Source organism: Cheilinus undulatus, linkage group 5, assembly GCF_018320785.1.
Source record: "Cheilinus undulatus linkage group 5, ASM1832078v1, whole genome shotgun sequence".
Lineage (NCBI taxonomy): Eukaryota > Metazoa > Chordata > Actinopteri > Labriformes > Labridae > Cheilinus > Cheilinus undulatus.
The window spans coordinates 32,440,040-32,460,241 of NC_054869.1; the positions used below are offsets into that span (position 1 = coordinate 32,440,040).

Genomic DNA, 20,202 nt, shown 5'->3' on the forward strand with positions numbered 1-20,202 from the left:
TACTGTTGGCATTGTGCAGAGGATTGGAAAATATACAAATAATGAGATAAGCACTAGACTATAAAACCAAAACACACTTCAGAACACTTGCATTGTGTTGCACAAGCTGTTAAAAGTAATTTTACAACCATTTTTCTCAGCCTTTTTAAAGGAGAGCCAGCCGACAGCCACTTATGTTGTTTGGAAAACAGCTGAAAATGCGCTGTGCCAGGTATGTCAGCGTCAGTACACTAACATCCAAAACAACAACCTTCAGTGATGTTTTGATCAAGAACTCTTTTTTCTCATTTAAATGATTTTTTTGGTTTTACAGAAACCATCCTGTTAAATTGCTTCTTTGCCAGTGTGTTTTGCTCTGTTTTTGGTGTTTGTATGTCAGGATTTAAAGGGGGGATGTAAAAATGTTTAGAAAACTGATGGTAAGTTTTTTCACCTTAATGAGTTTACATTTTTTTATTGACACTGCATTTAAAAAAAAAGACTCAAGAGAGACAGTGACATCAAACTAGTTATTCTTACATATTTTCTCATATTCCTGATTTAGAGCTTCATCACTTCTCTCTATTGTGCAACTTTCTAAACAAAGCAACACACAGTGACATAACAGGAAGAGAGATGTGGTTAGGTAATACAACTGGATGTTTGCTTTGTCATGTCAACACAGAGGCACATTACATACACGTATACACACACCCTGGCTGCTGGATTTTAGGACATGATGCTCCACATTGACCCAGTATTGTGTTACTCCTTCCATTACTGCTGACTAACTCCTGCTCTCCGGCTAGAGTGATAGCTGCAAGGTGCATGGAGCGAGGCAGCGTCCGTCCGTTTCAAGTTATCTGGCACAGAGAAGCCCAAGAAATCTGGGCCAGCTGAACCCGATCCCTGAAACAGAGCCTGGTGCTGCAGATTCTGAGGTTACACATCCAGCAGCATCTGGTACTCTTAGGCCAGAATGACCTTGGTGGTAAGGAAGGTCATAGAACATGAGACAATATAGCACAATATTTGCCCTTACAATTCCAGAAATTCCAATAAATTTGACAAATTTAAGGATGTATGAATAAAAATCATCCAAACTAACAGACATGTTACAAAAAAGAAAAAGAACAAATATATCAAGAAGATTTTATTTTTGTCTCAGTTTTGTCACAAATATCTTTCATCATCACATTTTTAGTTGAGACAAGTAAACAAAAAACAGATTTTTCCATTGGTATGAAAACAGTTACTACTGTACAACATCATACAAACACAGTGGCTATCTTTAGAGCCACCTGAGAGGGATGACCTGCAACGCCTCTTTCTCATTGGTCAGTCACACACCAGAGGAGGAGCACCACAGGATCTAGCGCAGAATTGAGCACGTTCTGCTGCAGACTTTATTTAGCATTGACCATTTTTACAAGAAAAGACAAACGTAGAACCGGGAAGGATGTAAACACACAGTGCCAGCTCTGAGAACAAGAAGCATGATTTGAGCAGGAAGAGAGGAATATACGCATATGAAGTAGGGATGTAACGGTATTTGTATTCGTCCCGTACTGTCACGGTGCGGTCGTCACGGTTCGGTGCACACAGTAATAGGAATATGTCTGAGTGAGTATTAAAAAAATGTTGAGTTCTCATTTCAATCCAGGTGACGGCAATGAGCCTAAAAGCTGCCAGCAACCGTCATTACAGAAGAAGGAGCAGTTACAAAAACAAACGAAGAAGAGTGATGGCGCATGTGGAGTTAGAAGAGCTGCCGGCCTCATTTAAATCACCCGCATAGCAATGGTGCTCTGGCTCTGTGAATCATGTCAAGTCTGTGTTGAAATCAGCAAAAGAAAAAAGACGCCAATTTCCATACTTAACAAGCTAACTTGCGGTTGTGTGATGATACGTTCAACTTAGCTGGGAAATGTTAGCGTTTAAGAAATGGGTATAAAAATATGTCAATATATCAATGAAAATAACCTAGTTATTAAAAAATGTATTTGTTTATTCAAATTTCTTTTCATTTTTTCATTGAAGAACTTTTGGAGGGAGGTTGCAGCATTATTTTTAATTTAATGTAATTTATTCAGCCTATTTCTTTTAGTACAATTTAATTAAAGAATTAAAATTAAATTTTAATTATCCGCTTCAATCACCCTACAGAAAACGTACCGAACCGTGACTTCAAAACCGAGGTACATCGCGAACCGAAATTTTTCTGTACTGTTACACCCCTAATATGAAGGAATTTTAATTATCAGCATTATTAACAATTTAGTTACAAAGTGATGAAAAAAACTATTTACATTCTGACTTGATCATTTAGTTTGGTGTAAAAATTTAAATTGTAACACGTCAGTAATGCATACACTCTCTTATAAATCATTACCAGTATTAAAATACATGTCTGAATTCTGAGTTGTAGTTCCTGCTAATTTTTAATGTTATATTTTCATATAATACTTTGGTATGCTTTTTTCTTAAAAAATGTATATAATAGTTGTTAAATCACAAACATTTTATTTTGTCAGATATGTGGCCTGTTGCTAAACTTGACACATTTTTATGCTAAAGAAGTTTTTTTTTGTTTTTTTTTTTTAAATAAGAAAAGCAAATTCATGGAAGCCCTCAGCAGACAGAGATTCATACATTTTATTTGATTTTTTCCTATAATAACAACTTTTTTCAATTTATTTATTCATTCATTCTTTTATTCAGTTAATCGGTTATCACGGGAAAGCTACTGTTATTACTCAGAGAAAATCACATAAAATAAGCACAGCCAGTTTTAACAATAAGGAAAGGCAATTACCTGGGACCTTGTGCTCCAAGGGGCCTCAAATCATTGGCAAAGATGTGTATGTCAAATGTGAGCTATACATCAAAAATGATTTAAGTAATTAACTGTTTAACTGATTCAAAATCCCTAAAAAGGCTTACTGTGTACATAAAAGTAATTTATAGCAAGGTAGATCTGTATAAAAATGTGAAATCCAAAATAAAATCAATTCCTGTGTGATAAAACGGGATTAAATACCTGTAAACACCATGAGTTTGAAGCTTCATTATATAAACTTTAGAGATGTTTTTCAGGACTGAAATATAGCCTGGTGGTTCATAACACAGTGGCCTGTCATACAACACATCTAAAATAAAAGATTTTTTTTTTCACTCTACAGGGACTTTAAACTATTGAGGTGTGGAGATTTTGAGTTATATGTAGGACTGTCAGCATTAATGCAGCAATCCTGATGTGATTAAGTACCAGAATTTGTCAATAATCTTTTTAATTGCATTGATCTTGTGCTTTATTACCCCTTTCAGCACACTTTGGGTAAACCACCTCAATGTCTCCCCTGCAGCCATAATGATGTAACACAGGAGCACCACTGCTCCCTAACGTCTCATTTCAGTTTAAAAATCCCAAAGACCGCAAAGTGGTCAAAGCAACTGCACCATGCTCTATCAGACATTTCCCTTTTGACTGTTAAATATTTTTCATTTTCAGTTCATAACAAGTTAGATTTTCTGTGGTTAAGTTCATGCCATATTTTTGTATCAACTCGGAGTTCCTTATTTTCTTTTCAAATAAAAATAGGTCTTTGTCTAAACAGGAAGTTAACTGCCTTTATTTTAAGACAGTATAACAACTAGAAATGAAGCAAAAGAGTTTTAAATGAAAAATAGGAGTTTTTAAAATGTGTCAAAGAACATTTAGACTAATTGGAATTAACTTTAATACTCTTGAGATTCATCACTATAAGAAAATGTAATAGTTTGAAAATCTCCACAAGCTGGGATTTTTTTAAGCAAATGAGAACAGCCTTTTATATGTCTTTGCCTGGGGCCTCAAATTAACAAAACTAAGTTGAGATCTGGAGAAAACAAGTTAAAATGTAATATTACTAATGTCTCCTAAGGGCTTCCATATATTTTTGCGCTCTTGATATCAGGGCTTTGGCTCCAGTTATTTAATTAAAAAAACATCTAAATAGTAAAAAGGTACAATATTTAAAAAATTAAAATTAAATAAAAAAATGTTATCGACCCATGCTTGTTTGTGCTTGTAGTGTTGATGTCATTAAAAGTTTGTTTTGGACGTGCAGGTGGCATTTCCTCACTGCATGAGGACACAGTACAGTAATAATAATAATAATAATATCTGTAGTTGTAATTTAACGTGTGGATGGGTAATCCTGGCTACGATCCACAGGTGACACAACACTGTCTCTGGACCGACCTGAGGGAGCAGCGACCTAACAGCTTCAGTTTGTCACAGAAACGTGACGACATGGTGTTCTTTCTGCAGACTGGACCTGCACACAAAAAAAACACAAAAGATCAGAAGTCATGAAATTTACAGGTTTGATGTTTGGTCACAGAAAGCAGCAAATGTGACAGCATTGTCATGCTTTATGTGAGCTGATATCAAATCCATTTTCATATATTCCACTAAGCCGGACAACAGACAAAGTGAGTGTTAGACAAACCTGTGTTGGTCTTGCATTCCTGCATATTGCACTTCCTGAGACTTTCAGGTTTAGAAATCTTCTCACAGAGGTTGTTGGGCATTACAGCCAGATCCTGCTCACTAACACAGTTCACTTCTCGCTGCTGCTGGCCCCCACCACAACTCACAGAGCACTACAAAGACACACAAGGTAATCATCAAATCCCGACTATTAGACCTGCAAGCCTTAGAATTGTTTTTACCAATGACCTTTAGAAATGTGACTGACCTCTTCCCAGTCCTCGGCCCTCCACTGAGTGCAGGGCTTTAGGCTGCAGGCCTCTGTGCTGTTTGGCTTCAGTGTGGAGCTGCAACGATGAGGCTCAGGACAATACACCAGCCGCTCCCGTATGCCTTCACCACAGTTTCCAGAGCACTGAGGAAAACACAAGGAATTAAGGCACGTATCTGCATTTTAATCTTCTTTTTTTGTTTGTTTGTTTGTTTTTTTACAAAATCCAATCTCAGTATATTTTCTATAGAGTCTATGTGATCGGTTAAACAATAATACATTTTTGTTGTTTGATGCCAACATAAGTGAAATATCACTAATTCTCATAGTGGGAGTTGTCACTCCTGAGTGATGCAACATGTTAAAATATTTTCCTTATCCCTGTTGCTTAATTTCTGCATACTCTGCTCTGGCTTATTGTTTTAATGTGACATTTAAGCTGTGTGAAAAAAGTATGAAGAGTAAGAAAGTCAGGGACTTTTATTTCCATGTGAGACAAAGCCTGAGGTGTTCAAATATATTTTTTTATTAACATGATATAGCTTACATAGATTTTTTCATATATGTGTCTGTGTGTAAGTTATGTCATTACTTGATGATCTCCAATACCATTGATGGGAGCTGTTTCTATCATTAGCACAGACAAAGTTTTGCCCGTTTGTTAAAGTTAAACATTTTCTCTGTATAGGTTCTTTGCAAATGATGTCACACAGCAGTGGAGAAATCCCCCCTCAAACAAAAAAGTTAAAAATTATCCATTTGAATGGGGTCAATTACCATTGCTGGAAAAACTTTAGGTAAGGTGCGGGCTTTTATGCCTTCATTTAACAGAGCTGTTGAGAAAGACAAGAAATGTGGAGACAGAGAGTGGGGGATGACATTCACCACACCACATGGCGTAAAAACCTCAAGGAGTGATGCCTGTGACAAGTGCGATGAGGACTGGAGCCTCTGTACATGGGGCGCCCCTCTACTGACTGAGCACAGCAGTAAAAATGCATTTCAGCATGAAAACGTTAACTTTTGAAAGCTATAGAGTCTACAGGGATTTCATTTCAGTAATTCTCCTACCGGTCCCCATGGTGATGTGCTCCAGCTCATACAGGGCTTGTGGGGGCAGGTAAGAGTGCTAACAGGTCTGCTGGACACAGCCTGGCAGTGGAAAGGTCTGAGGGGACGTTTACTCTGAGAATCAACACACTGGACTTCCCGGTATCTTCTCCCCACCACAGCACAGCTATCTGGACACTGCAGAGATCACAGTGAGGAAATGAGCTAAGAAATTAGCAAAAAGAGAGCTGCAGAGGAAACAAATATCATCTGGATGAGTAAGACTAAGCAAGTAGTGGATTAATTAAGCATTGGGTGTACTTAAGAAGTAATAAATGTAACAGTCGGATTCAGTGACTTCAGGAAATCTGAAGTTACTTACCTTGCTCCAGCTGCCACTCTGCCAGATGGCACAGGGCTGCAGGAGACATGTGCGTGCAGGCTCAGGTCTCTTCATGTTTGCACAGTCGCCATCATTCTGAGAGCTGCACACAACTGTCCTCCATATTGCTCCGATCCCACAGGTTGTTGAACACTGGGGAGGAAGGGGCATGTCCAAGTTATAACTCAGGTTTCGTTCAAGTATGACCAGTAAAGTAAAGAATCATCAAGTTGAAGTTTTGGGAGCATATTGAAACTTTTTGCAAAGATCTTTTGGAATTGTAGACTCTTAAAATCTGCAAACAAAAGAAGCCTTTGGGTACCGTTTTTCACAACACTGTGCTCATTATTTTGCAGATCAATGATTCACCACCATTCATATTTTTGATAGTAAACTACAATGTTTGTTAAATTTTCTGGTGTGGCAAATTTGAGGAACATTACAACATTACTGTCAGTTGCATAACAGATAGGATCTTATCAATATGATAATTCTTCATAAATCCTTTCATTCCTTCTTATATGGCAGTATTTCATGTAAATTCCAACTTTACTCCAACAATACTAAACATTTCATATCTGTCAGGTCAGCTCAGATATTACAGCTGCTATATCTAGTGTGGACCCTTACATAAGGTCTTAAACACTAACTATAGTGCCCATAAAAATATTCCACCCCTTGGATGTTTTTCCCTGATTTTATTGATCAGTCATTGGCAATATAATTTGGCTTTTTTTTTCAAAAAAACAAACAAAAAAACTCCTTAATGTCAAATTTAAAACGGTTTTCCTCCAAGTTATACCAATTAAACAAAACATACAGTTGCAAGAAAAAGTATGTGAACCCTTTGGGATTTCTGCATAAATTGCTCATAAAATGTGTTCTGATCTTCATCTAAGTCACAGCAATAGACAAACACAGTCTGCTTGAACTAACACCGCACAAAAAATGATATGTTTTCATGTTTCTATGGAACAAACCATGTAAACACTCACAGTGCAGCAAAGCAAAACACCATTTCTGTGTAGCTTTCACTGTATGCTCAGGTCATTGTCTTGCTGGAAAATAAATCTTCCCCCAAGACTGCAAAAGATTGTCCTCCAGGAATTTCCTATATTTTGCCCTCTACATTTACAAGCTTCCCATGGCTGGCTGTCAAGAAGTGTCCCCACAGCATGATGCTGCCATCACTGTGCATTGCAGTGAAGATTGTGTGTTTGTGGTGATGTGCAGTGTTTGGTGTCCCCTAAACACAGCATCTTGTCTGATGGCCAAAAAGCCCCATTTTGGTCTCATCAGACCAACAAACTTTCCATTTGGCCATGGAGTCTCTTACATCCCTTTTGGTGAAATCTGTCAAGATTTAATCTAAGTTTTCTTCAACAGTGGCTTTCTCTTTTACTTGGAGCGACTACTGATTAAACAGTGACTGGACCTTCTAGACACAGGTGTATTTATGCTACAATCACTTGGGACACATTTACTGCACTCAGGTGATCCTGTTTTCACTCATTGTGAGACTCTTAGAACCAATAGGCTGGACCTCTGTTGAATTAGGTCAGCCACTTTAAAGGGGATGAATATTTATGTTATCACTTATTTTGCATTATATTTTTTTGTTCAATCAACATTACTGCTACAGGAACAAGAGATCCATCGGCTAGGATAGAGAACATAGAACTGCTGTATTGCTGCTATGCAAAGTCCTTTACAATTAACGTAGACATTTCACTGCTATAAATCAACTCGTAGCTTCAAAGAAAACAATAATAAGGTCCTTAAAAGTCTATACCAACCTCGCTCCAGTTTCCAACATCCCAGAACACATCCATGCGGACTGTCTCTCTGTCTGATAGGTTGTTCTGGTCCCTTGGATTTTGTTGTCTCTGGTTTTGGTTTTTGGACCGACCACCTTTAGGCCATGTCGAGGGCTTTTTAGAACGAGAGGTGGCACTGTTTTTCTTGGGTGTCACGGCAGGCTTCTTCAGTTTGATGATCTTCACTGTAGGTGGGGGATGCGCTGCAGTGGTAAACGGCTTTCTTGCTGTAGTGGAAGGAGCTTTTGTTGTGTGGACATCTTTGTGCACTGGAGTTGTAAGAGAGACGCTGTGAGTCCAGTGGCTGAGAGGATTGACACGAGGGGTGGTGTGGGGAATTCGGCGAGTGGTCTTTGGCAATGCTTCGGTGGTGGTGTGCAGGGTGGAGGAGGTGATAGAGGTAATCGTGGTTGCTTTGGTCGTGTGTACGATGGGTGAACTTGTTTGTAAAGTGGGTGTAATGAGTAAATGCGGCCTTGGTGTGGTTGATTTAAGTGGATTTTTGAGTGATTTAGAAGTGGTAACATCCAGGTCAATGATCCCCTCGTCTTCCGTTGTCCTTTCTTCAACAACATAATCATATCCTGGAGTATACATTACCACATTTGGCGTACTTCCCTCCTCTCCTTCATCCCCTTCTTCCTCATTTTCTTCTCCCACTCCAGCTCCTTTTCTGTCCTTTTCTGCAGATTTGGATTTCCCCTTCTTATCCTCATTTTTACTCATTTTATCATCAAACTCATAATCATCTGTAATTAGGATTTCAGGGGTTGTGGTTTTATGAGCTGTGGTAGGGATTAGAGCAGTAGTAGTTTCTTTGGATGTTTTCCTCCTAACAGTGACAGCAGCTGTGGGTGCAGCTGTGGTCGTGGTGCTCGCCCAGGTAGTGTTAGCAGGAAGCTTGGTGGGGTGGCTCTTGGGAGGGAAAATGCGGCGGTATTTAGGAGGAGGGCCTGGTCGTCTACGGAGACCTGTGTTAGGGCAGCTCTGCAGGGCACACAGAGATCTTGAGCGAGGTTTAGTTGAGAGGTCACAGCTCTTCTTTGGTGCCAGTGCACATGTGACTGTACGTGAGCGAACGCCTCCTCCACAAGATACCGGGCACTGTAAAGAAAGAAAAAATACTTTCACTCAGAAAAAGGTGTGATCCCTAAAACTAATGTGAGATAAAACACTAGAAGACTGCAAGAAAACAATGAAACAAAATGGTACATACTTCTTCCCAGTTGCCCACAGTCCAGTCCAGTCCACATGGCACATCTCTGTTGCACGGCACGATAGGTTTGGGTTTCAAGAGATGCTTACACTCCACAGGGTGCAGCACCCTTTCTTCCCCTGAAACTGTGCGGACACAGAGCACTGTTCGCTTTCGAATCCCCTCGGTTCCACATGTTGTTGTGCACTGCTGCCAGCCACCCACCCACCACCTGTGGAAGAGAGGAAAGATATAAGAGAGGAGATATTTTTAAGGAACATAGAATTTGATGGCCTTAAGTAATGTAAATAAAAAAAAATCAAAATTTTCCTTTAAATGATGAACAGGATGGCACAGATGGCTTAGCAGTTGGGGCATGCCCAATGTACAGAAGTTAGTCTTTCAAGTTGGAGACCTGGGTCATTCCCCACTCTCACATTGATTTCCTGCACTATCCACAGTCCTGTCCTCTTCAAATAAACAAGTATTTACCAAGTTATAATGCATTAATGATCAAGTTTATTATGGCATTATCGAGTGATATTATAGCAATGCTCTGGCAAATATGTGGTGTATTACCATAACCCTACCCATAACCACCAACCATAACCCTTAAAATTGCTTAAAATTGTTCAGAAAAGATTAATTTTAACCTAGTGGGCCAAAATAAAGACTTAACCTGGGTCTTACTAAGCAACTTATATATAAAATTAAATAGAAATAGAAATTACTTGGTAAAGTACCAACTTAGTACCAGAGAATTACCACAATACGAAGAATTACTTGATAATTAATACATTATTACTAGGTAAATACTTCCTAATTATTACATAGTTAGTGCTCTGTAAAAGCCAACTTATTACTAGGTAATTACCACTTGATTCCTGAGAAATCTTACTACTATAATTGGAGAGCTGTCTATCTGTATGTCTCGATTTGCAAACCTCTCTGTTGCTCCAATTGTCATTCATACCTCTCAGAAGACTTCTTGGGTATGCTGTTTCAAAACTGGAACCATGACAAAATCATAAACATGTATAGATTTTGTATAAAAATCCAAAACTTGTGGGTTTTTTTTCGCTTCAGTTTGCTCCCCCTCATGTCCCCATCCGCCAATACGCCTGACGTGCTGACGTGAGCATAATGCGTAATGCATAATGCGGTTGCTCTGCTGTTGTCTTTCTCTAAACGTTGATCAAGCTTAAGTTAAATTTTTCACTCTTTCTACTTCTAATCACTACTGCTTTATAGCTGTCTTGAGTTTAGACGTACGTATAGTTAACTACAAGCTGCTTTTCTCTCAGCCTCCCTTTCCTCTTTTACCCCAGCTTAGCCTAGCTTAGCCTCTGCTTCTCTGTCTGCGTCTGCCTCTCCTGCTCAGTGTGCCAGATGTTCAGCTTTTACCAGTCCTCCTTCACCAATAATGCTACATATATATAATGTAGTTTATGTGCTCTGGAGAACAGGGTAATTCTTTTGGAAATTTGGCTCCACACCACTGAATCCAAACCTTTATTCTCAGCTCTAGCAAACCAGCCCCCTGTAGCCAATGAACCCAGGCCACCTGCTTTGAGGACAAAAGACTCTGTACATGGGGTACTCAGACTTAACCACAAGGCTACCTAAGACCCCCCAAAACTATGCATATGCATCCCCCCAAATCCAAAAAAGGAACAAATCATATGGACCAAAAAAAAACAAAAAATTTGCAGTAAAGAACATTGTGTAAGATAAATTTGTTATCAGAAGAACTAGATTAAAATGAATAATTAAAGCTCCTTTAAGCTGAAGTCAATCATCATAACTGTATGTAAAAAGTAAAAGAACTTTTGGGACCTGGCAGGACAGTCCACGATTTTGCATTTTCTGTGTCTGTCTTCTGGACGGCTATCTGGGTCACAAAGAGAATCATCCACTACGCCCACATCCATCTCAAAACACCTTGCAGGCTGGTGCTGTTCACCTGGACATTCACAGGAAGTTTGATCTCATAATTTTGTCAGTGAAAGTGTCCAACTATCAAAAATTGAATCAGTTCAACATAAGATTTTTGTTGCCAATACAACACCAACCTAAGCCGCAGGTGGTGCTACAGTCTGCCCACGCCCCATGTCTCCACCTATAAATGGGCTCAATGATCTCGTTTCCTGTCCCTTTGGTCTTCTTTATGGTGTATTCATATGTTAAACCTGGATTCTTCTCCTGGAACAGCAGCTGCAGAAACACATGATAATTAAACAGAGAATAATTAAAGGCCTACTGTGATCACCAACTGTAAAATTGTTTGTGTGATTCTCATAAATAAGTTTTAAGTAGTATTTTTGTCTTTAAAATATTTGTTTACAGACACTGAAATAGCTTCTCTGCTCTAATTGGTTATTCTTAATCTCACCCTTCCTCTTATTGGCTGAAGTCTCTCCAAATAAAAACATGAACATCATAAATAGCCCATTACTTCTACACAACTCCAAATATACTTAGAACGGTTAAAATAAATACTCTCCGCTTATTTCAAACACCATTTAATCTCTTTATTTTACTGGCCTACCTGTAGCATGACTGGCTGTCTGGTGGGTCCAGGGGCAGTGAGGTTCTCCATGTTCCCGCTGCGTTCGTAGTAAAACGTGGTCCCTCCAGCCTCATACTCCCCGTTCCACTGGATGATGTAGTTGCCATTGAGAAAGTACTCGTCCTTGGTTTCCACACTCCTAAGAGCCAGGAAGTTACCTGCCTCCTCGACTTCCTTTACCAGGATGTCCCGCGCCCCCGCAGGTATCACACCCACGTCCACGTACCCTGGGAGAGTCGGGAGGGAGGGGGGAGTAAGAGTCACAGCGAGGTAATGGATGGCCCACCATGACTGCTGCCACACTCACATCCAGACTAGCAGACAGTCTCTCTCTGATCTTTAATAGAGGGTGGGCTGAGTCTGTGGGGGTGGTTGGCATGTATGTGTGTATTCGGCGTGGGGGGCACTGCCCTGTCTCTGTTTTTTATTGTGTTTAGATGAGGGGGAGGGCATGGATGGGGGAGGACGAAAGCAGCTATGAGTCGGTCTCTGGAGTTTAATGATGTTTGTGGGAAGGTGTGTGTTTTCTGTGTATGTGCAGAGGAGGGGGGAGGTTGGCTCTCGGCCTGAGCCTTTTGAAGTCGCACACATCTGGGCTGGTTATCTGGAAAGGATGCTGCGTGGAGCAAACACACAGACAGTACAAAAAAAAAGAGAGGGAACGAAGGAAAGGAGGAGGTTTTATTGTTTAGAGCCTCTTTGTCTATTAATCTGTCCCTGCCATATGTTGATTCAAACAGTTTTCCATACACACTTTGGCAAAAACAGCCAAAAACTTGTCTGTTGTAGAACATGCAAATATGGGCCTGCAGACACACAAACATCACACCAGCCAAGTCCGGCAGGACAAACAGCTGCACAGTGTGGACAAGACAGCTGCCATGACAACAAAGAAACAACACAGTGTCGTAATCCTAATGAACTGTCCTGGAATGACTTTCTGCCTGTAGACATAAATTTGAATTCTGCACTTTTTCACACTCCTCTGGTGGGTACATGAAAGCTTGTCCTCATTAAAAGTTTGTCTGTTTTGTGTTACTATTCTTCTATAATTTGACAAAGTCTCCTGTCAAGATAATTCAATTTGTTCCCAGCTGCTTAATTAACTTTTTTTTGTAGGGGACTCACCAAAGCCTTCTCCATCATCAAACTTCTTATGGACCGTCTCACAGCTTGTGCCGTCACCCAAACAGACTCCACAACGGTCCTCCACTGCGTTTGAGTCGATGCCATAATCACAGCCAACCTCCTGCAGACAAAAACACCAGACAGACACACACATACACATAAAAGACACATTACAGGGGACATAACAAGACATGTGTGCAGAGAAACCCATTACTTTATCATACTGTAGAAACACTGCAGCTTGTCTCATATCCTGCTCCGTTATAACCCCCTTCAGTCTCTTTTAGTCTCTTACCCAGGCACACTACCTTGCACACTCCATTGACGCAGATGTTTCTGGACTTGTTGTTCATGAAGCATGGTGTCCCATCTGTCACAGTGTCCAGCATCTTCTCTGAGAAGTACTCATTGACTGGTCGACAGTGCAGCTCACAGGGGTGTACTGCAATGGGAAAAAGAGGAGAGTAGTTTCATTTCAGTGAAATGCTGACGGTGAAGTTTTACTCTTCCATGCCTTTTGGGTGAAAACTAAAAGTAATAACCATCTGTTTTATTAACTGATTAATCCTTAGAAAAAAAATCTTTTTCAGCATCAAATTGCTGGCTCATGTCTCCTTTTTATTTATGAATGTAATTGTTTTCATAAATCAGTGCTAAGTCACTTCACATCTGTCAGTGGGTTTAAACAAATTTAAAACCAATGAAAAGTGACAAAGAGATGCTGACTATGACCTTCGGTGTTAAATTATTTGAAAAATACAGCTTTCTCTGATAAGTGGTGATTCTGGTGCTATGGGGTTTTAGTCCAAAAGGAGAAAAATATTGGTATTTCCTGCTGTTGTATGATTTCTGGGTTTTGATGGATAAAACAAGACATTTAAGATTCTGTATGATTTCTGCAAGTGATTATGAAACAGACTAAAATCAACAGTGAACCCTCTGGGTGATCTTTAAATCATCCATACAATACACTGACATTGGGCCAAAACCTCCTTTCTCCAAAATCACCACTTTTCAGGGAATTAAAAAAACTGTATTTTTCAAATTAATCTTAACACTAAACAGTGATAGTCAGCATCTTTTTGGCACTTTATATTAGTTTCAAACTTGTAAAACCACTGAAAAGGGTGACCAATTAGGGTGATCAATAGAACTGATTTATGAAAAAAATATCAAAATCATGAAGAATGGAGAAACGAGGTTTTGCCTGATGCAAGCAATAAGCAACATGTTTTACCTCCATCTGACAGCACAGCTGAAGAGAGATAGGAAACATGGGGAGGGAGTAAGGGAAGACATTCGCCAAACATGTGCCAAGATCGGGAATCAATCCCGCCGTGAGTGCACTGAGGACCATAGCCTCTGCCTATGGGCACCTGCTCTACTAGCTGAGCTACACCGGCCCCCAGAACCCTCCTTGACTTTAATGGCATCAGGTGTGTAGTTCATGAGTGAGTCTACAAGGGCTTGAGATTTTATTAAAAAAAATTAGTAATGGGATAATCTATCACGGCCTTACATGCCCCCTGGGAATAAAATGTGCTTTTAAGTAATGACGGGGAAAAGCCTGTCTCATATGAATAGCTGATGTATTAATTCTTTGTCTATACTTAACTGAAAAATAAACAACTCTTTAAATGTACAATAAATTACAACAAAACAGTGATATATTTCACTTCAATTTTACAATCTCCTGTCAAATCTATGCTGGTTTTAAATACAAATGTATTTATTTTCAGCATCAATATAGCCTACCACTGGTGTCAGGCCATAACCACATACCTCCATTTTTCATGTTTTTTTTTTTTTACCCTACATCTATTCTATTAAACATTATTTAAAAAAGGGGCAAAAAGAACATGACTGAACAGAACAAGATGTAAACAATACTACAGTCTCCTTACAGAATGTAGATGAGAAAGCTGCATCTTAAAAGACTTTATAGAAGAAATGCTGCCCCCTGCTGGACTACAGACACAGATACAAAGCTTCACAAATATAAGGACAATGTGAAAATAAGCTTCGAGAATGTGTGTTGTCGATATGTGGTTCTGATTTAAGATTAAAGACTTTGACGACTCACATGGGTTAGACACAGGAGTCCACTTGTAGAACTCATTTTGGTACGCCACAGTGTCAAACTCACTGCACAGCATCTCTCTAAAGGATGGCGTGTTCTTCTGACAGGGCTTAGTGTTACAGGTCCGATAACGCTTTCTTTCACCAGTGCAGTACTTTCCTCCAAATTCTGGTCTGTGGATAAACAGAGGCACAGTTAGAATCCAACATTTATTTTTTCATTAACTTATTTACCTACTTATGTATTTATTTCACACACACAAATACAAGGTGGATGAAGCAAATATTAAAGCATGAGTGTGGACATGGGAGAAACCTTTTAATGGCTTATTTGAAAAGCAGATTCAGCCGAAGGTTATAAAAGCCACCAAAACTAACTAGATATCGGACTAAACATACAGACTGCATAAAATTATTTCAAAAGCATAAAATAATACACAAGTCAATTTAATTTAATTTATGAATTTATGAATATCTTTATAAAGATATGTTTGAAAAGGTACTTGACAAAACAATAATAATGTAAAAAAAAAAAAAGGATAATTCAACTAAAAATAAGGTTAAAATAAACTGATGAAACCCATGTGAACCCACATAACTAAATGAAATAAACCAAAGTCAGAAAAATGGTAGACTCTGAGAAAATTGTGTAAACAAATAAAAACATGTGAAGGATGAGAGAGAGAGACAGAGAGAGAGAGATCATGTTTCAATGTGCCCAAAAAGTTGCCTTGTGACTTGTAACTACAGTGCATTTCACACCTCTTTCACATTATTCAGCATTGTTATGTCATCATTTTTATCATCATTAATCTACACTTGGTATCCCTATATAACAAACTGAAAACTGAATTTGAAACAGTTTTGCAAATTTATGAAAAATAAAAAATAAAATACCACATTAACATGAGTACTCAGACCCTTTTCAAAATCACTTGAAATTTCATTCAGGTTCCTTCCATTTTTTCTAGATCTTTACTGAGATTTTTCTACACCTTGACTGGAGTCCACCTTTATGAAATTAAATTGATTGGACTTGATTTGGGAAGGTACACACCTCCCTACGGAAGACCTCAAAGCTGACATTGCATATCAGAGCAAAAACCAAGCCATGGCGTCAAAGGAACTGCCTGTAGAGCTTAAAAACAGGATTGTTGTAAGGCACAGATCTGGGGAAGATTACAAAAGAATACTGCTGAACTGAAGGCTCCCAAGAGCACAGTGGCCTCCATAATTCTCAAATGGGAGGAGTTTGGCACAACCAAGATTCTTCTAAGAGCTGGTCGCCCAGCCAAACTGAGCAAACTGTGGGAGAAGGGCCTTAGTAAGAGAGGTGACCAAGAAACCGATGGTCACTCTGACTGAGCTCTAGAGATCCTGTGTGGAGATGAGACAAAGATCCAGATGGGACAAAGGTTACTGCAGCCCTCTACTCATATAGGCTTATGGTACAGTGGCTAAACAGAAGCCTCTCCTCAGTGCAAAACACATGAAAGCCTGCTTGGAGTTAACAAAAAAAAAACACATGTGAAAGCCTTGTAGGCTTTGATTGTTTTTGACCCCAGCATCAAGCTGCAACATAAAACTGGGCCTAAATACTTTCCGAATGCACTGTATATTTAACAACCGTCCCAGAGAAGTTTCACAATGAAAGCATTCCATGTAAATGAAAGGATTTTATTCACAGATTTCAAGACTAGGTTTTACATCAAAAAGCAGGTTTTATTTATCATGCCTGTGACATATCCTTAAACATTGATTTTTCTATATTATGAGGCAGGCTCTCAAAGATGCTAGCCTGGAGGTTGCGAAAACAGCAATCAGACAACCAGTTATATAAAATCAGGGATCGTTCCTCTAAAAAGATAATATATGAGTTAGTGGGAACACAAGAAGCATTTGTGAAATTTTACCAGACTCTGTATACCCAACCTACACAATTCGACACCTGTGGAGCAGAAGAATTTTTGAATCAATTAGACCTGCCCTCACTGGCAACAATACATAAAGATAACTTAATTAGAGAAATATCAGTTAAAGAAATTGCTAGGGCAATTTCCTCCCTAAAATCTTGCAAGTCTCTGGGGTCTGATGGATTTCCAGGAGAATGGTATAAAGCACTGAAGGAGAAATTGTTACCAATATTACACAGGAGTTTCACTTATATGCTCAGGGAGGGTATCCTTCCTCCATCTATGAGGGAGGCAATCTTCTGTGTGATTCCAAAAAAGGGAAAGGACCTTAGGGGATGTGGAGCGTATAGGCCTATCAGCATGCTAAATCAAGACTATAAAATCTTTGCAGCCATTTTAGCTAAACAATTGAAGGAAATTATGCCCCTACTGATAGATGAAGATCAGTCAGGATTTATCTGCAGTAGGCAGACCCAGGATAACATGATACGGACTCACCACACCATCGAGTTTATAAAAAAAGAAAAATTTGGAAACATTCTGCTAAGCATGGATGCAGAAAAAAGCGTTTGACTCAGGGGGATGGATGTTTCTCTATAAGATGATGGTGGTTTTCATGAGAAGTTTATCAATAGCATCAAAACATTATATACGTTCCCTACAGCCAGAATCAAGGTTAATGGAAGCTTGTCCAGGACTTTACATTTACAATGTAGCTGTCACCAAGGAAGTCCAGCTAGTCCTGGACTCTTTAATTTATTTATCAAGCCACTTGCCCAGGTCAGAAGACAAAATACAAACTTAGAAGGTATTGTCATAAGAGATACTGAGTACAAAGTATGCCTTTATGTGGATGATGCCTCGGTCATTCTAAAGAATCCGGAGAGTGGTATTCCTATATTGATGAATATGTTGCAGGAATATGGAACCCTGTCAGGCTACACACTAAATATTGATCAAACACAAGCTCTGGTGTTCCATTTTATCCCATCACCGGAACTGAAAAATATGTGCAAATTCAAATGGGATTCTATTTGTATGAAATATTTAGGTGTGAAATGAGCAAAGGGCATATCCCAACTTTATTATGAAAATTACATACACACATAAATAAAAATAAAACAGGACTTCAATAGATGGGCATCTTTACCTCTGGACCTTGGAAGTAGAACAATAGTGATAAAAACAAAAATTTTACCTAGATTACTCTACCTATTTCAGTTCTTACCCATTCAGGTTCCTGATAATCAATTTAAAGACTGGGATAAGGTGATATCTTGATTCATTTGGAACGGCAAATCCCCTAGGGTAAGATATAAAACCTTACAGTTTCCATGAGGCAGAGGAGGGACTGCCTTGCATTGCCTTAAAGACTATTATCTTGCAGCACAGATAAAACCACCGATTTTCCGGTGTGACCAAACATATTTCGTGTAATGGAAAATCATGGAGCTGTCACTGCCGGACAGCCCCCTACAGCGTTTTCTAGAACAGCCATCTACTATCAAACAATATGATATCCAGAGTCAGTGGGTTGGCTTTTCGCTAGATATTTGGTCTAGTTTGGTGAGGCAACTTAACATTCAAAAAGAAACTAAAATCTTGACATGGCTAATCCATGATCCAGGTTTCATGTCTGCTGCCAAGGATGGAGTGTTCAGTCAGTGGGAGAGACAGGGAGTCACAGCCCTGTGTCTGTTGGTTGATGATCAGGAATTAATGTATTTTCAAACTATGTCAGAAAAATATGACAATATGGCCTTGTTCGACAGGATTTTTATAGGTACCTCCAACTGTATTTTCCTTTCCCCCTGTTTGAATCTGTCTGTGACAGTGTTGTTCTGTATTCCGTCAACTTAAATAAATGAAAAATAAAGTTAAAAAAAAAAAAGATTTCTCTACTTTTCGACAGAATTAAAGAAAGAAAAAAATAACATTTTTTCTTTTTATGGTCTGAGTTTCAGAAACAAGTATCAAATGTCCAATAGATGTATGGACTATGGTTGTCTGTAAATTAGTGATTATTTCCATGTACCCCATGTAAAGAGGCTGTGGACCTCGAGGGGCAGCTAAAGTGTGAGCCTGGCCTGTGTCCTGCATGCCATTCTCTGACCATCACTGGTTTCTGACTCTATCAGCCGTCCTGCATCTCAAAATAAAAGCACAAAAGCTGAAAAATAAATCTTAAATAAAAAGCTACACAAACTGTAAATAAGCCATTTCTGGCAGATTTTAGGCATTTCTTCCAAAACAAACTATCTTATGACACGAGTTTCATCACATTATAATGGATTTTTTTAAGCAGACCTTGTTTTCACAAATTATGTTAAAGTTTTATTTATCATAAGTTAAAAATGTGTAGGCAACTGTATTTCCAACTTATTTCCTTTACTTCTACAGCCTCTCAAAGTTTTTTTAGTTTTTCCTTTCCCAAATCTATTGCACCCCTTTTCCTCAAACTGCATTTGTTGACATGATTTTTTGACATTATAGGTTTATATTTTTTCCTTACTTAAATTAAATGTATACACTTTTTATGTGGAGTCTTATATCTAGCTAGTTTTGGTGGTTTTATTACTGTTTTTATGTCTTCTGAGTGTGTTTTCCATGACATAGTTTACAGACATTTGCAAAAAAAGAGTGCAAAAAACAACCTAAATTAGGTTCTTACTTTGGGCTGTTACATTCCCTCTCTGCTGACTGCACTCCAGTCCCACATGTCCTGGAGCAGAAGGACCAAGTGCTCCACTGTCCCCAGCCTCCATTCACCGTCTCTGGTAGTTTACCCACAATCACACACTCCCCACTGATACACCACTGGAAGAGGAAACGTGCGGTAAGATCACTCAAATAGCAAGAATATGACTCATTTCATACTCTTGGCTTTGCAACAATTCCACCTCTGTATCATCAAGCAAACTACCTCCATCCCCAGGCTAATGAAACTTAAACCCTGACAAAAAAAAAAAGAAAGAAACTGGCGACAATACGCACCTTCTCTGGCCCACAGCGAGTACCATCTATGGGGGAGTCCAGTTTGGAGCGACATGAGCCATTCACTGAGCACCAGAGGATCTGGCAAACATTCTGTAAGAGAAATGTCATCCAAAATTAATGTTTTCTACAAGACACAGTTTTCAGTTGGTGCTTGGGTGCAGAATACTTACATCAACCTCATGGCAAAAAGTGGCATTGGGGCCGTACTGGAGCTGGCACTGGTGGTGTGTGGTGTAGCGGACTCCGAGGCGAGCCAGTGGCGTGGTTAGGTCCCTCTTTGAAGGACGGTCATCAAGACAGAAACCCCAGCCTCGACTGAGAGAGATATACAACGGTTTTATTGAATAT

At 39.1% G+C, this 20,202-nt stretch overlaps 1 protein-coding gene across 1 annotated transcript in view; it reads right to left on the bottom strand.

The window, feature by feature from the left end:
• Positions 1-1,152: 1,152 nt before the first annotated feature.
• adamts12 (ADAM metallopeptidase with thrombospondin type 1 motif, 12) overlaps positions 1,153-20,202 on the bottom strand; it is a 36,865-nt gene continuing 17,815 nt past the window's right edge. Inside the window, exons 9-24 of the mRNA XM_041786476.1 lie at positions 20,025-20,169; positions 19,852-19,944; positions 19,529-19,674; positions 14,949-15,118; positions 13,174-13,307; positions 12,866-12,986; positions 11,717-11,964; positions 11,241-11,382; positions 11,005-11,131; positions 9,190-9,400; positions 7,953-9,077; positions 6,157-6,309; positions 5,796-5,972; positions 4,722-4,868; positions 4,473-4,626; positions 1,153-4,298 (exon numbers count right to left, since the gene is read on the bottom strand). Of these exons, the coding sequence (XP_041642410.1) occupies positions 4,183-4,298; positions 4,473-4,626; positions 4,722-4,868; positions 5,796-5,972; positions 6,157-6,309; positions 7,953-9,077; positions 9,190-9,400; positions 11,005-11,131; positions 11,241-11,382; positions 11,717-11,964; positions 12,866-12,986; positions 13,174-13,307; positions 14,949-15,118; positions 19,529-19,674; positions 19,852-19,944; positions 20,025-20,169 (3,409 nt within the window). The 3' untranslated portion in view covers positions 1,153-4,182. The remainder of the gene's footprint in view (positions 4,299-4,472; positions 4,627-4,721; positions 4,869-5,795; positions 5,973-6,156; positions 6,310-7,952; positions 9,078-9,189; positions 9,401-11,004; positions 11,132-11,240; positions 11,383-11,716; positions 11,965-12,865; positions 12,987-13,173; positions 13,308-14,948; positions 15,119-19,528; positions 19,675-19,851; positions 19,945-20,024; positions 20,170-20,202) is intronic.